Raw genomic sequence first — 14,700 nt, 5'->3', positions numbered from 1 at the left:
CTCCCCATTTGGGGTGAGCAGAGCAGATCCTGAAGAGGGCTGCCCAGTCACAGTTACAGCTGCCAAATCGCACTCCTGTTTCATCCAAGTGCTAGTCAACCTTCTTGTAACTGCCGCCTTTGTGCCAGTTCATGACTAGGAGCTTCCAACCTCACAGTTGTGCTCCCATCGCCATTACCTGGTCACCAAAGGGCTTGAGGAATGTGCTGAAAAGCTGCTTTCACGGAAGATGCCTGGAAAAGCTGCTTTCACAGAAGATGCCTGTGCATGACTTCTTTTACCATGGAGAACCTGCTGCACGGTAGCTTCCACGTGGCTCTTGACAGAACAGGACCGTGATCCAATGGCAAGAAGACCAAGACAACTGGGGATCTCATTCTGCTGCAGCCTTCATTCGCCTTCACAGCTGTTGAGATTTTGACATCTTCTTCCACCTGCTCTGCTGTTGAGGACTTATAGACCCATGGCTGGGGGCTGCGCAGGCTTATTATAGTGGTGACCTGCACTTGCCATGTCACAGCACTGTCAAAGGATACATGTGGCTTTTCAGGAGGAAAACCATTACCATCTGCTGTCCTCACCACATTCTGGTGGTGCTGCCACTGCTTGGTCCATGACAGCTTATTCGTCAGAGTTACCCCTGCTTATTTCACAGCTAACCTTCCCTGAAGGTCATTCTACTATCCATCACCTGTGGATATGCTGAATAGCAAGTACAACTCTGCCCCACAGAGAAGAAAAACACAGAGGACATAAAAACATCCTCTTAAAATTCAAAACAAATACTGCAATCTCCTATAGCAAAGGGTAATAAATATGGGACTAACAATTCTCATACTGGAAAACAACTGCGAGGGAGAAAATATGGCAAGAAAGACTGGGGCAAGAGAAGAGGAAGTTGTACAAGCTCGGATCAACAAGATAAATGCTTCTGTCACAATGCTGCTACAGTAACTACCATCAACACTGTCTCTTTACAAGTTACTGGTATTACCAAGGCTTGCCCAGAAATGTCTGTAAATCTGCAATGTAATGTCTGAGAGTAGTAAAAGGAACATTGCAAGCATTTGATACTACCATTTAAAATTATCATCTCTGTCCCTGTATTTACTCTGCCTTTCTCCTGCTGAGGGGAGCACTGGGTTCTCTACATTTTGGGGTAAATTAAACAAGGTATGTTTTATATTTACCTATCTAAAAATTAAATTTTAAAACCCACTAATCTTCCAGATGTATTTGAGAAAAGAAAAGCATTATTGCACTTCTAACAAAGACAGAAGAAGGCAGTGAAACAGGTTGAGCAGGATCAAACACAGCATGTAAGGCGCACTACTAAAAACAAAGGCCCAGTGCCCGATTCTGACCTCACACCAGTCTTCCAGCACCATGTTACTTCAATAGCATGATTCTTTACTTACTCTGGTCTGAGATCCCAGGCCCTAGCAGTCCCAGATCTTAGCTCCAGTATACCTACTAGACACGCTCTGTCAGTATCAAGTACTTTGCTTCTTACAAATTAATCTGCCATGGGTAGCACTTACCGCAGGATTCTTGAGAGAAAAAGAAAACTGGGGTTTCCTACTCCCCATTTTGGTGACAGGGAAGGAGCTACTCATCTGAGAAAGTGGATTTCTATTTATTTTTATGTATATTTTGTTTTTCCATTTGGTGTACATATTTAAGTTGGTATCAAAAGAACAAATGGAAACCTAGTCATTGTCTCCGGCTTGGCTGGCTTACAGATCAACTCCCACCCTTTAATTCTAGGAAGTGAGTGGCCACGAATTCTTATGACAGCCAAAGGCCCCCTTCTTTCAATTTGATTTGCTGTTTGTCTTGGAAGTAGCCAGGTTAGCATTGCTTGATCCAGACTACAAGGGGATGTGGGGTGGACAGAGGGGGAAAGAAAGACAGAGACAAAGGCAGAAAGTGAAAGACAGAGAAAGAGGAAGAGACAAAGACTGGCGGCCAGATAAAAGAGAAGGGAATGAAGGAAAGATGCAGCCAAGCCAAACAAAGTTTTCCTTGAGTGATTACATCTGTTAGAGGGTCCCCAGTTTGCTCTCTGCTTGCTGAAGAATTGTTTTAATTCTGTCTAGGAGGTTTAAAAAATTCCCAAGGAAACCTTCACTATAATCATGAAAACTCTGAACTGGCTGAACTTTTGTTATGCTAAGTTTCTGGTATCCTGGTATATTGGCTGTAGAAGAAGCTGAAAACTGCTTTGCTGAAAGAGTACCTGCAGTAAAATGCAGAAGGCAGAAAATAATGCTTATTTTATTTTGCCCAGGAAAAATAAATAGTTTTAGAAACTCTGCCTGAAATGCCTGGTTAGTCAACCACAAGGAATATCAAGAAAATAAGTCAACTCAGATGTGAAGAAGAATGTCTTGTACTCAAAGTCTTGTCTAACTCCATTCCAGCTACACAGTTTGTCCAATAAAAGACATAACCCTGAGAAAACCTTGCCTCTTCATTCATATTCTGGACCATCATAGCTGCAACATAACTCTAACACTATTAAGAAAAGAGTAGAAATGGATACTGCTTAAAATTTAAAAGGAGATAAATGAGAAAATCAAATACATCACTATACCCAGGGGTAAATGCATTATGGGTGTAAAACAACATAGTTCCATTGAAGTCAATGGACTTGTAGCTGCTGGGTCTGACTTCAGGCCTTCCTCACATACCTTCACCTGCTCCTGGCATGCCTCTGGGATACATTTGCACATGTAGATGATGAACAATGACAGCAAGATAAATGTTAACTACCTGCCAAGAGTTCTCACACACACACACACACACACACACACACACACACACACACACACACACAAGGAAATGTTGCCTGTCATAAATATAGGAAGAAGAACACTTGTACATAAGTAAATACATGCAAGCAGCACAGGAGAATTAATATTAAACAGTTCTTGAGCTGGCCAAGAAGAATTTGATTCCTTTCTGGATAGGCTACATTTTACTCCCATTTTTTTCTCCCAAGATTCTGTCAAGCTCTTGGCTTTGTGTTGGCCCTTTCAGTCCTTCTCTGGGAAAAACCCAAGGTATAACTTTGCAGCAAAGCAAGTATACCCCAGAAACGACACCCCCTTTTCACACTTCTGCATTAGTCCCTCAGGCATTAACAACATTACAAGTCCCCATAAAGACTGGAAAGACTGAATGCCTCCCAGAGCTTCTCATTTCCTATGTACAAAAATATGTACAAGTGATTTCCCATTAAACTTCAGTAGAAATCAAGAAGACTTCAAGTGCTCTCTTTATATTGTCTGCAGAAGTTTCTTCATTTGTGTCTCAGGCAATTATACATATATCCCTATCTTCACATTTACAATATTTAAGGGCTGGGTAGGAAATAGTTTATTGTAAAGATGCTACTGACAGAATTAGGACCACAGAAAAGCAAGAAAGAGACCATGACAAAAACTGACATTAAGAAATATAGATATGCATCTGTAATTTTGAAGCTGGCCATCCCCCTCACACAGTCCTGTGTACTGCCAGCACACCACAGGTGTATGCCACGTGGGGAGATGTAATAGTGACCACAAAGGGAAAGCTGACAGTTGTGGATCCATAAAACCCTGAAAGGAGTGCCTGTGCATCTGTTGCATATTTCGAAGTATATGTGAACACACGTTTCTGAAGATACAAAACTCTTTTCTACTGCCTGGACTTTTACTCAGGCCAGCATAAGCCACCTCCAAAAAGCAAAACAAACTGTTCTCACTCATGCATTTCCCATTTCATCTGATATTCTATGTACATTTGTTCTATACTGTGCAAGCCTATAAAGGCCAATGCAATCCCATGCAAGACATCCGCATCAAAGTAGTAAGTTAAAATTCAAATGCACCACCAAATTTTAAACAGAATTCAAATGAGTGGACTGTCTCAATAGGAAAGCAGCACTCCAACTGTACAACAGCTGCTTACTTCCCTAGCTACAGCCATCATACAGAACTGGTCAGCACAGAAGATCAACAGTTAACAAGTTTTAGGGATGATAAAATGGCTGGATAAAGATGCTGTGGCATTCTCACCAGCAGCCAACCTTGCCAGCATTGCAGTTGGAATACAAATTGGCAGGAAGTCTTTTTGAAGTCTATCTAGACTTTATTTTTTAATCCATTTGTTTATTGGAAAAAACTTGAGCAATTTAAAAATGCTGACCCTGTTTTTGGAATAAATGGCTTCTTCTAGGAATAATGATGCTCCAATGCTTGGGCCTCCCACTACAGAAAGGATGCGGATATATTGAAGAGAGTCCAGCAAGGAAAGTCTGAAGCTGCAGCAAGGGAAGTGGCAATGAAAATGGTGAGGAGGCTGGGGCACAGATCCTGGTTTTCTCTGATTTAAAAAAAATCCCCAATTTTCAGTTAAAAAAAGTAACCCCAAATCCACATTTTTCCACAATTAAAATAAAACATCACTATCTATCTATCTATCTAGATATATCTATATAGATATATATCTATATGGTGTTTCATTTAAATCACAGAAAAATGTGGATTAGGGGTTACTTTATTTTAACTAAAAATTGAGGATTTTTTTTAAATCAGAGAAAACCAGGATCCCTGCTTATGAGGAGAGGCTGAGGGAACTTTCTTGCAAGGAGGGTGGTGAAACACTTGAACAAGCTACCCAGAGAGGTTGTGGACTCTCCATCCTTGAAGGTTTTAAAGACCCAGCTAGACAAAGCCTTGGCTGGGATGATTTAGTTGGGCATGGGCCTGCTCTGAGCAGGGGGCTAGACTAGATGACCTCCTGAGGTCCCTTCCAACCCTCATTTTCTATGATCTTATGAACGGTGCCCAGCCTTGAAGGGTCACTTCTACTTTCTCACAGATAAAATCATGCTGCATTAACAAACAGTAAAATGTTATGTGTAATGACTCTTTCACAATGAGGCTAAAAATAATTTCTACAGAAATAAGTCCTCTACCCAATGGTGAAAGTAAATGAAATAACTGGAAATAGGTTGCTACTGACCAGCCATGATGGTGGGTCAGTCAGTGCCCCCGTAAGACTTGCCTAAAATACTGGGGAGAGAATGGATAGATCCCAGAAGCACACCTGAGACATGGAGCTCAAGAATGTATAGGCACTTACCACCTCTCAGGCAGCTATATTGCCTCATTTCCAGGATCTGGTGCACTCAAAGGAGAAGCACATGGCTGAGGCATGCTTCCCAACAAGTACTCCCTGGAGCAGCACGGAGGTGACATAGACAGACCATTAGTGTTTCTACTATCTCAGGGAATATCATGCATTTCCAGTAACCAGAGCTAGATAAAGAAAAGATTCTTTGAACAGTACAGTGCAGGGGCCTTTTATGAGTAATGGCAAGCAATACATGTTTATGAAACAGCAACATACCAATACAGTATAAATGAGTGCTTTTTATTTAAGAGTGCAAATTACCCTCCCACCTGCTGAGATCCTCTGTGGGGAGATGAAGTTGGCTGCATATTTACCTAAACTGTCAGACTAGTCCAGTCCCACTCTGAACTGGCCTAATGCCCTGAGGCTAGACTGTAGGACTCTGTCATCTCTTGCACTCATATGACCTAAGAAAGGGAATGTGGCCTTTTTTCCCACAAGCCCAGAGTGAGAACATCATAAAAGTTGAACTTTAGCCCTCTTTTTGGGCAGGCAGCACAATAGCGAGGAGGATGCTGTTACTCCCTGGAGGCTCTGCCGCTGAAAAACATCACCAGGCTGAAGTAAAAGGTCAGTAGTTACTTAGGATCGCATCTCTTGTTTTCTTCAGTTTTCCTCCTCCGTCAAAGGCAGTTAAACATTCTTTGCACTCCCCTCCCTCCTTCTCAGAAATGCAGGAAGGAAGTGCTTACAAAATAGTTTAATTTAAAAAAATGCACAATCACACATACTGAGCAAACCCTGGCTTAAAAAATGGGCAGAACTTGCTGTGTTTTCACAGTCAGATTTCTTTGTAACATAAAAATGAAATCCTAATATGGCAGCACCATTCTCCCTGACCCATGTACAAATGGAAGTTGTGTTTTTTATCTTAATACTCTTTGATTTAAGGATAGATTAGGCACCTCAAGTATCAACATGCAAAATTGGTCGCTGCAGACAATTTTTTGTGCTCCTATAGAGGACAAGTAGTTGCGTGATCTTTTCAAATAGGAAAAGACAATGCCTACCTAGTGGAGAAGGGTCATGGAGTGGGATGGTAATGGAAAGCAGAAAACATTTTCATCTTTTGAGCTGTTTTCCTGTTCAGGGAGCCGTATTGAGATATGATTCTGGTTCGTATCTGACCCTTGTCATTAGCAACGAAGCCCCATCTCACCTTACTAGCATCCACAACATTACCATACTTTGCAGTCCACTGCCCTGATCTAGTGAAGTTACCTGGAGTTGGCCGAACAGGTGCACTTAGCTGGTTGTTATACAACCTACTAAGTTTATGGAGAAGGATCAGAGTGGGGAAAAGCTGGGAAGAGGGTGTTGTGTCTTTTCAATCTTTTTGCCATACACCAGGTAGCAGCTTATGATCCAAAGAGTGTACAGACCATCAGGTAAATCACAAAAGCAATCTCTGATACTGGTGATTTATACTATCCCTCTCTGGGAATGTTCAAACACAGCCAGTCAGTTCTTTTGGCTGGAATGACTGCCACACAGGCAATTTCAATGCATGGGCTATTTTGCACCTTTGCTGTTACCACAGCACGTGGTTGTCATGGCACAAGAAACTAATAAATCACATAGACTTCTGTGGCACCAGATTGGTGCGGAGGCTTCACTTTTTAGCTAGTTATAGTTGCTAGAAGGGGCTCTCAACCCCCTGACTCCTTTCATGCCCCTGGTGAGCATGAAAACTGGTGACTCTCACTCTCCTGGGAAAGGGCAATTTTGTCACTGGCAGTTTGTTCAAAATGCAGCAGCACTTTTGCTGAGTGTTTTGAGCAACTCTGATCATATTACGCCTGCCCTGCGTTCCTAACATTGTTCAACTAGAATGTGGTGGACTGATTTCAAGTTGGCACTCATGGGTTTTAAAGGGACATTGTCAACAAACCACATTTTTGTTCTGTCTGTTTTTGGTTTTTCAACCCATTTAGCTAACAACTCTTTAACTGCCTGAAAGAAATTAAGGGGGAAACATTTTTCAGTGTATTTAGGGATGCAGAAATGACAGGCCAAATTGTACCACAGTACCTTTAGACCAGTGCCCTGTCTCTGAGAGTGATCAGAATTAGACACTTCAGGGGAAAATACAAGAAACCCTGCAACAGGCAAAAGCACTCTGCATTTCCATGGTTTCTCATAGATTCAGGCTTTTTCACAAAGGGGGAGATGGAAACATTTTACAAAACAGGGAAATGAGTGTAAAACACTGCAAGCTTGCTGGGCAATTGGGTGTAGGGTGGGACATAAAACTATTTTTTACTCCCTTTAGAAACTCACAGGATTTCAGATGGACACAGAGACGGCCCTGAAGAACGAGGTCCTGGATATTTTCTAACCACCTCCTCTTGATGGCCTGGTGCACACTGATACCTCTCCGCTGTCAGGATCTGATTGTTCAACTCCCAGGCAGCCACAGTTACTGGAACACTGGTGGAAGCCACCCCACCCAGAGAGCTCAAAATCAGTTTTCTCCCAGATTTCTTTTGCAATTCAAAGCTGCTCCTTTTTATAATATGTTATTGATACTATATTGATCATGCACACATGTGTACATTCCCCATTCATGGTCCATGTTGCCTCTTATTGCTCACTGTCCTCTTTTACCAGAATCATCTATTTGTATTTTATGAGAGTTTTAGAATTATATAATTATTCTTATATTATCATTCATATTGCAGCATCACTTACAAAAACTACATCAGGACAAGGGCTGTATGGTGTAGGATGCTACACATGCTCAGAGTAGCAAGAGATAATCTTTTCCCAGAAGAGTTTAGAGCCAAAATTGTAAAGGCATCTAACTCCCCTAAACCTTACTATATAAAATAACACACAGTAAGGAGATGAAACACAGAAAAAGAGGAAAGCAGTTAACAGCAGTGATGGGCACACAGAGCTAAAAAGACTAGTTATGTGCAGTTAAGTATCACTGAGCTAGTCTTGCAGCTTTCCAAAGCTGCATGTCTTTTAATTTTATTTTTACTATTGTTTAAAAGAAGACTTGAGCGCCTCATCTAGAAGAAAGAGGAGCGTTTTTTTTAAAGGTAAACAGGTAAGCCACTGTGTTGAAGCAGCAGGATTCTCCTGGAGTGGCAGGTTTCAATAACCTATCACAAGGCTTTTATGTGATCTTGCTTCTTCATGCCCTTCATAAACTTCCTTCCCCAAGTCCTAACACAAAATCTGGCTCATTAAAAAGAACAAATTGGTTTTCTGCTTATAGCAGTTACAGCATGAATTCAAGTTTTTGCCTTATTTAGCCAAATTTTAGCCTTAAGACAATATTATTATTGCCAGTCATACAATGAACTGCACCAAAGCATTTTAATTACGATCACTCTTTCAGAGAGAGCAATTCAAACAACTTCGTGAAATTACGGAGCGTCCACTCCAGCCAGCAAAAAGGCCATCAGTGAATTTAATTGGGCGGTCCAGTAGAAGTCTTTTTCTACTTCACTAAAAACAAATGTTAAAGTTTTGGGGTATGATCTCATTGCACAGTTAATCTGAAATCTTGTACTGTTCAAACTAAAAAACCTCTGACCTGGCTTTGGAAAGATGTTATGCCCATGTTTAATCAACACTCATTCTAAGTTACTCTTTAGGCTACCACTGAAAAATAAGCCCCCGCCAAACTGCTTCTGCTCAACATGCTCCAAACTCAGAATTGAAGCAGTAAGCACGCTCCAAGAATATCCCTCACCACCCACCACACTGCCTCAAGCATGTCAGAAACAGAGGCCTTGGAAGCTGCATCCAGGAGCATCCCTGGAGTAGTTACCTTGGTTTATCATGACTTGGGACCTGCCCTTTTTGCAGCAAGGGTACTAGCTAAGTCACCCAAAAGTCGACAGCCCTCAAATGTCGTTTGCACAATTCCACTCAAAAGTACAGACAAGTTCTTCCGCAGCTGACATAAATAATCAGAAAAGAGCACCTTAGCATGAAGAACCCAAGGATAGTTTCTTAGATAGACATGGCTGGGGGCCAAAACAGGGAGGATACAGTAAAGCAGGTTAAGCTTTATTTCTGGGAACATTTGCAGCAGGTGCTCAGACCTGGGGGCCTATTCTTCTGTGTGAAAAAGGCAGCTTTAGCATATTTAAAAGTAGCTTTCTTCTAACCTTAGATGTAGCCAAACTTTCCTGTTTTTTCTGAACACCCAACTGTTATGCTTGATTAAATATCACTTTCATTTAGAGATGCAGTTTGCACTAACAGGTATATAGGCACCTAACTTTTCTACATTTTTCAGTGGCACTGACATCCTGACCTACACTCTTGTACAACAGTGTCATACAATCACTTTGTGGGATGTTCCTGGCAATCTCTCATCAAAGCTCTACAACAGAACAGTGCAGGCAAGGATACAGGCATCCATAGCAGGATGAAACTCCCATGGTACAAAGCAAATGGGAACACTAGGCTAATAAAAAGTAATGCAAAAGTAGCTTTTGGCTTAAAAAAATGCCTGACAGATTACAAAGGAAATAGTACCAAGAATACTGTCTGAATGTTACAAATCAATTTCTGAGACAATCATTGGAAATATACACCTTTAATGCAGAAGTGGTAGTGAATTGCTTCCTCCACCCCTTTCTACGAAGAGATGCGGCAGTCATCCTCAGGACAGGTAAGGCTAAATTCAAGGCATGTCTCTGCCATGTTATTTCTTTTCTCCTTTAAGGTGCCATATATCAACCATATCAGAACTGAAACAGAAAATAGGGCTGGAGGGGATCTTAAGAAGTCATCTCAAGTCCTGCCCAAAGGCAAGATCAACTATACCTAAACCATTCTATGGTCAGATATTCAACTTTAAACCCTGGGTCTCATAACTGCCTTGTTCTGGATCTCATCATACTTACTGTCTGATCTTCTGGCAAGGACCTCTCTCTGAGTAATGTGAGACTGAACAGTTTACATCTTCCCCCGTGGCAAACACATCACCTCTCTAGTGTTTCACAGCAGAAACCAGCCTTAGTCATTTTCTTGGCCTAAGGCTGTATACATTTTGTTGACTTTTGCCAATGCAGTGGCTACTTTAATAAACATTGGAAGGTCTGATTTTAATTTTTAAGCCTCATTTAAAGAAGAATTTTAGTGGCTGAGACATTTGGTTATAAGCCTCATTTAAAGAAGAATTTTAGTGGCTGGGACATTTGGTTCCAAAGGGAAAGGAAGAAAGAATTGAATAATCTCCTGTCAGATGCAGCTCATAGATAAATCTGGCTTGTGTGTGAATTCTAGTGGTTTGCGATCGTACACCCTCCAACGTGTTTATGTGAAACGTGTGTTTTTCCCGTCGCACTGCAGTAATTGTTTTGCTGAGCTGGGTGATGGATGGTGGAGAAGGCTGTGTCTGGAAATGTGCTCAGAAGTCGACAGGAAGCTAAGGGGGCCCTTGCCAGGACTTCCTTCCTGTATACGAGGGGAGGAGAGAATGGGAAAAAAACTTGGCTGTCTCATACCCTGAGAAAAGTGCTACCCTTCCAGCTGGATTACAGTAAAAATAGTTTAATCTTTCACAAGATTAAAGTATCCTTCCTCTCTGACTCCTAGCAAAGTGGTAGGCTTAGTGAGGCTCAGACAATGAACTGTATTGAGGTTCTCCTCAAAGTTACAAGAAGCCAAGTTAGGTGTTGGAAGCTAAACAAATGGAGATTGTGTATCAGAGACGTCCAAAGAGAGGGTCAACTTTATTTACAGCACAGATGGCAACCCACAGAAATTACTATAAATGATGCTGAGACCCTATAGCCTGGTGTCCTACCGCCGGACTCTGGCCTGTACCAGATGCTTGAGTGAAGGCATAAAACCTGGCAGAACGCGTATGTGGGACCATCTGTTCCTGAAGAGGGTTTCATCCTGATGTTTGTTTATTAGAGCCTGGGTCAAGCCCAAGCCTTGAAATATGAGTTTTAATATCCTTTCCCAAATGTTGCATTCATTCTGGTAACTTTGTGTGTTCTTGATATCCCTGTGAGCATCCCCATCCCTTTTTAAATCTTGCAGAGCTATTGGCTCAATAAATAATCTGAGTATGCTCGACCTCTGCTCCACCCTTCTCTCATGGGCACCACTAAGGTTTGCTTACAAAGCCTCCCACCGAATGTCATTCTAACACTTCAAAAATGCTGGACTGTCCCCTCACACTGCTGATTTGCCCAACCCCACAGTTTCTTGCCATGAACCTATCTTTCAGTCATAACAACGACAAAAAATACACAAAGCACTAAAGAGTTAAAAGCAGAACTCGCTGTTCTTAAATACTACAGAGGGATTTTTTAGCGTTGCTACCACCTGTTCAATTTCTCTGCCAACAGTTATGCCGCGAGCGCTGGGTTAGGAAGCTTCCATAGTCTGAAGCACCGTGTCAACATACCCTGCTCAGAGCAGGTCTGCCCGCTGGAACTGTGCTGAGGACCATCAGCAACTTATTTCCAGGAGGGTCCATCTCAACACTACCATAATGAATTAAAATTGTAGAAAAAATTAGACAACCCCCACCAAACCAAAGCCAAAACCAAAGAAATGGACTCTCACTACTTCTCACAAGACAAGAAACAGAATAGCAAGTAAACTGACCACCTCTACTTATTTAAAAAAAGGAAAAAAAGAGCAATCAGACAAAAAAAACCTTGCCCAAAACCAAAGAACAGGGAACAATGGAAAGCACAAAAAAACAGCTCTCACATCAGAATGAGAATGGCTCTTTACAAGTCAAAACAAGTGCATAGCTGAACAGGAGCCTGGAATTTGCAGGCACTGCTTTTGGGATATGAGGCTCTCAAGCTTCCTTCTGCTGTAGAGGCTGCTGAGAGATGTGGCATTAGCAGGCTTGGATGACTACACCACACTACAGAAGTTCATCAATAATGAATTGAGCAAGAGATTTGTGATGAATCTTAGGGCAGGCCAAGGAGTATAAAGCTAGGCCTTTATGGGTCATTACACCACTGTTTATATATACACCTTTAGCTCATAAGGTAAAAGAGATACCTTTGTATTAGAAGGCTACTAATTGTTGGCAAATGACTAACAGAAAAAAGAATAGTTTATGGATAATACCTGACTAAGGAATTGTGTAATACATTTTAATTAAAATTAGTATTCTTGTGAGTAGGTGGGGGCTATTAAAACATTTGCCATAATCAATTTTTAAAATCAGAGTTTAATTTCCAGAATTTTGACATCTGACTACAGTCACCTTCAAGGCACAGTGTAAAATGCTTTTGGTTGATTCAGCACAGGAATCACCCTCTTTGTTTTATTTCTCTTTGTGGTTTAATTTCCTGATACTATATAAACAGGCAAAATAAATACAAAGCAAATCACATGGACAATCACTAATCTGAAAACAAGTTGAGTGCCTACATAGACTGAAAACTCACCACCAGGTAGTTCGCTCGGGTTGCTCTCCTGATTCATCTTTTCTAGACAGACACAGTATTAAGTTGAGCTAAAGATCTGTAGCCAGAGCTCTCAATTCTAAAAGGAAAAAAAAATGGAGAGTTACCCCATGGGAACGTTATAAGCTGTGACAAAGAAAATAGCAAATCTGCAGACCATACAAAGGGACACATTTGATCCTCAGCAAGGTAGGGGAAAAAGGAGTTTGGCATCTGATTTCTCATAGAAACTGCAGCACATTTTGAAAGGCATGAGCCCTTAAGTGAGGACTTATTAAATCAGCCAACTAAGTAAGACTGGACACTGTCACCTGAGCACATTATACCAATTATTCCCACATGGTCAATGCAGCAGATTGACTTTACAATTACCAACATTAACTTTTAGGTTCATACTTCACTCAGTGTCAGTTCAGGCCTCATCTTGGATGTTATCAGTTTATTCGTCTCCACTAACAAAAACAGAAACAAAAACAATCTACATAGCCTCCAAACAGGAGGAAACAGTTAATCCAAAAACATGTTTGTATTTTAGTAACACTTCTCCACCCCCATATTTGCTCATCAACCCATTCATTATTACATCTTGATTGTGGTAGAACTGAGAATAGAACCCCAGTTGCCTGAGTCCCAATCCAGTGCCTTAACCACAGCATCCTTCCTGGTGAATCACTACAGAATTGTTTATCAGGAAGGAAATTCCCCCTTGGGAGTACCCAGGCGGCATGTTCTTGTGGAATAGAAATGCCTGGAAGAACACAAATATGTTAGGCAAACAAGGGACTTTCCATTATTGAATAGCCTGATAAAAGTTTACATCAGGTGTGTACACTTAGTGTCGTTAAGAATATTAGAAACAGATGAGCCACAAACAGCACTCAGCATGGAGTACATGGTGCTTCTGGATGGATGCTTGTGTGCATCAACTTGTAATGCTAGAAGACTGCCTATTCCTGGCTGTGTGTCCCTCTAATGATGCTACGCTGACTGTTCATGATCACCTGAAACTATCAAAAAAATTATAGCCTTCTCCAGCACACATTCCACCTAAACAGATATGGGGTATCTTCTAATGGGGTAGGTAGGGATCATGTAAACATCTCACACTGGGATGTTGACTCCCATATGCATTGTCACCAAAAAAATACAAGGGTGGAATAAAGGTTTTTAAATTATAACAAAATAAAGCACTGTAATAATACTCTCAAAGGGTCATCATTATGCTACTAATCAGTGTGAAAAAACACCCCTGCTGAAGTGGTAAGTTCATGGCCCAGGACGCTCGCAGGAACATGGCCTTGTTTTAGTCGGAGGCAGAGGAAAACAACTTCTGCATTTATAAGCAAGAGTTTTTCAGGTTGCTCCCTAAAGGCCCAGACCACAGTCCCTGACACAAACACACATTTGGGCCAATTCCCAGAACTCGGACAAGATTTCTTTTAAATTCCTTCTTCAATGTAGTGGTGCAGGAGTCCCAGAAGGACTGACTCTGGAACCACAGAAAAGAGGCTGGACAAAATGTTGTGTCACATTCAGATCTATAAAACAGCTTTTAAATGGCTTTTTCAACCTTTCCTCCCCATGAACCTCTGTCTCATTTGCCAGCCAGAACCATGAGACCTGCACTCCAAGTCACACTTTTCCCCTTCCAAGACTGCGCTGAAACTCATTTTATAGGGTACCAGTACTGTAATGAAGGGGACAAGGGGGGTTAGCAAAGCATCAACTCCTTTCTTAAGGAGAAAGAGCAGTGGGAACCAAGAAGTTCCTCCACACTACTGGCCTGGGCCCTCCCCAGGTCACCCCAGGGGCAGTGGGAGACCAGTCCCAGTGTGGGGGGCCTGCACTGGGTGCGCTGCGCCCTTCCACCTCCCACCCATGGTGCTGGGGCCGCGCAGGACCTGGCCCTTTCCTGAGGCAGGGCTGGCTCAGCCTGAGGAGGCGCGGTGGCAGCTGGGGCAGGCAGCACTGGGTCTGAGGGGTCGCCACTAGCCCCTTGCGTAGTGAACATGGCCCCAGGGCGTTCCTGAGGGGTGGTAGTGCAGCAGCTCCAGCTTGGGAGGCTGCTGTTGCAACCCTAATGCTCCCCCTGGGATCTCTG

The 14,700-nt window shown here is 42.1% G+C and overlaps 1 protein-coding gene across 1 annotated transcript in view; it reads right to left on the bottom strand.

The window, feature by feature from the left end:
- Positions 1 to 14,700, bottom strand: part of EXD3 (exonuclease 3'-5' domain containing 3) — a 459,528-nt gene that overhangs the window by 346,361 nt on the left and 98,467 nt on the right. The window contains exon 4 of the mRNA XM_025203011.1: positions 12,582 to 12,678. Coding sequence (XP_025058796.1) covers positions 12,582 to 12,618 — 37 coding nt within the window. The 5' untranslated portion in view covers positions 12,619 to 12,678. The remainder of the gene's footprint in view (positions 1 to 12,581; positions 12,679 to 14,700) is intronic.

This window comes from Alligator sinensis, unplaced genomic scaffold (assembly GCF_000455745.1).
Source record: "Alligator sinensis unplaced genomic scaffold, ASM45574v1 scaffold235_1, whole genome shotgun sequence".
Taxonomy (NCBI): Eukaryota; Metazoa; Chordata; order Crocodylia; family Alligatoridae; genus Alligator; species Alligator sinensis.
This window is presented reverse-complemented; position numbering and strand designations above follow the sequence as displayed.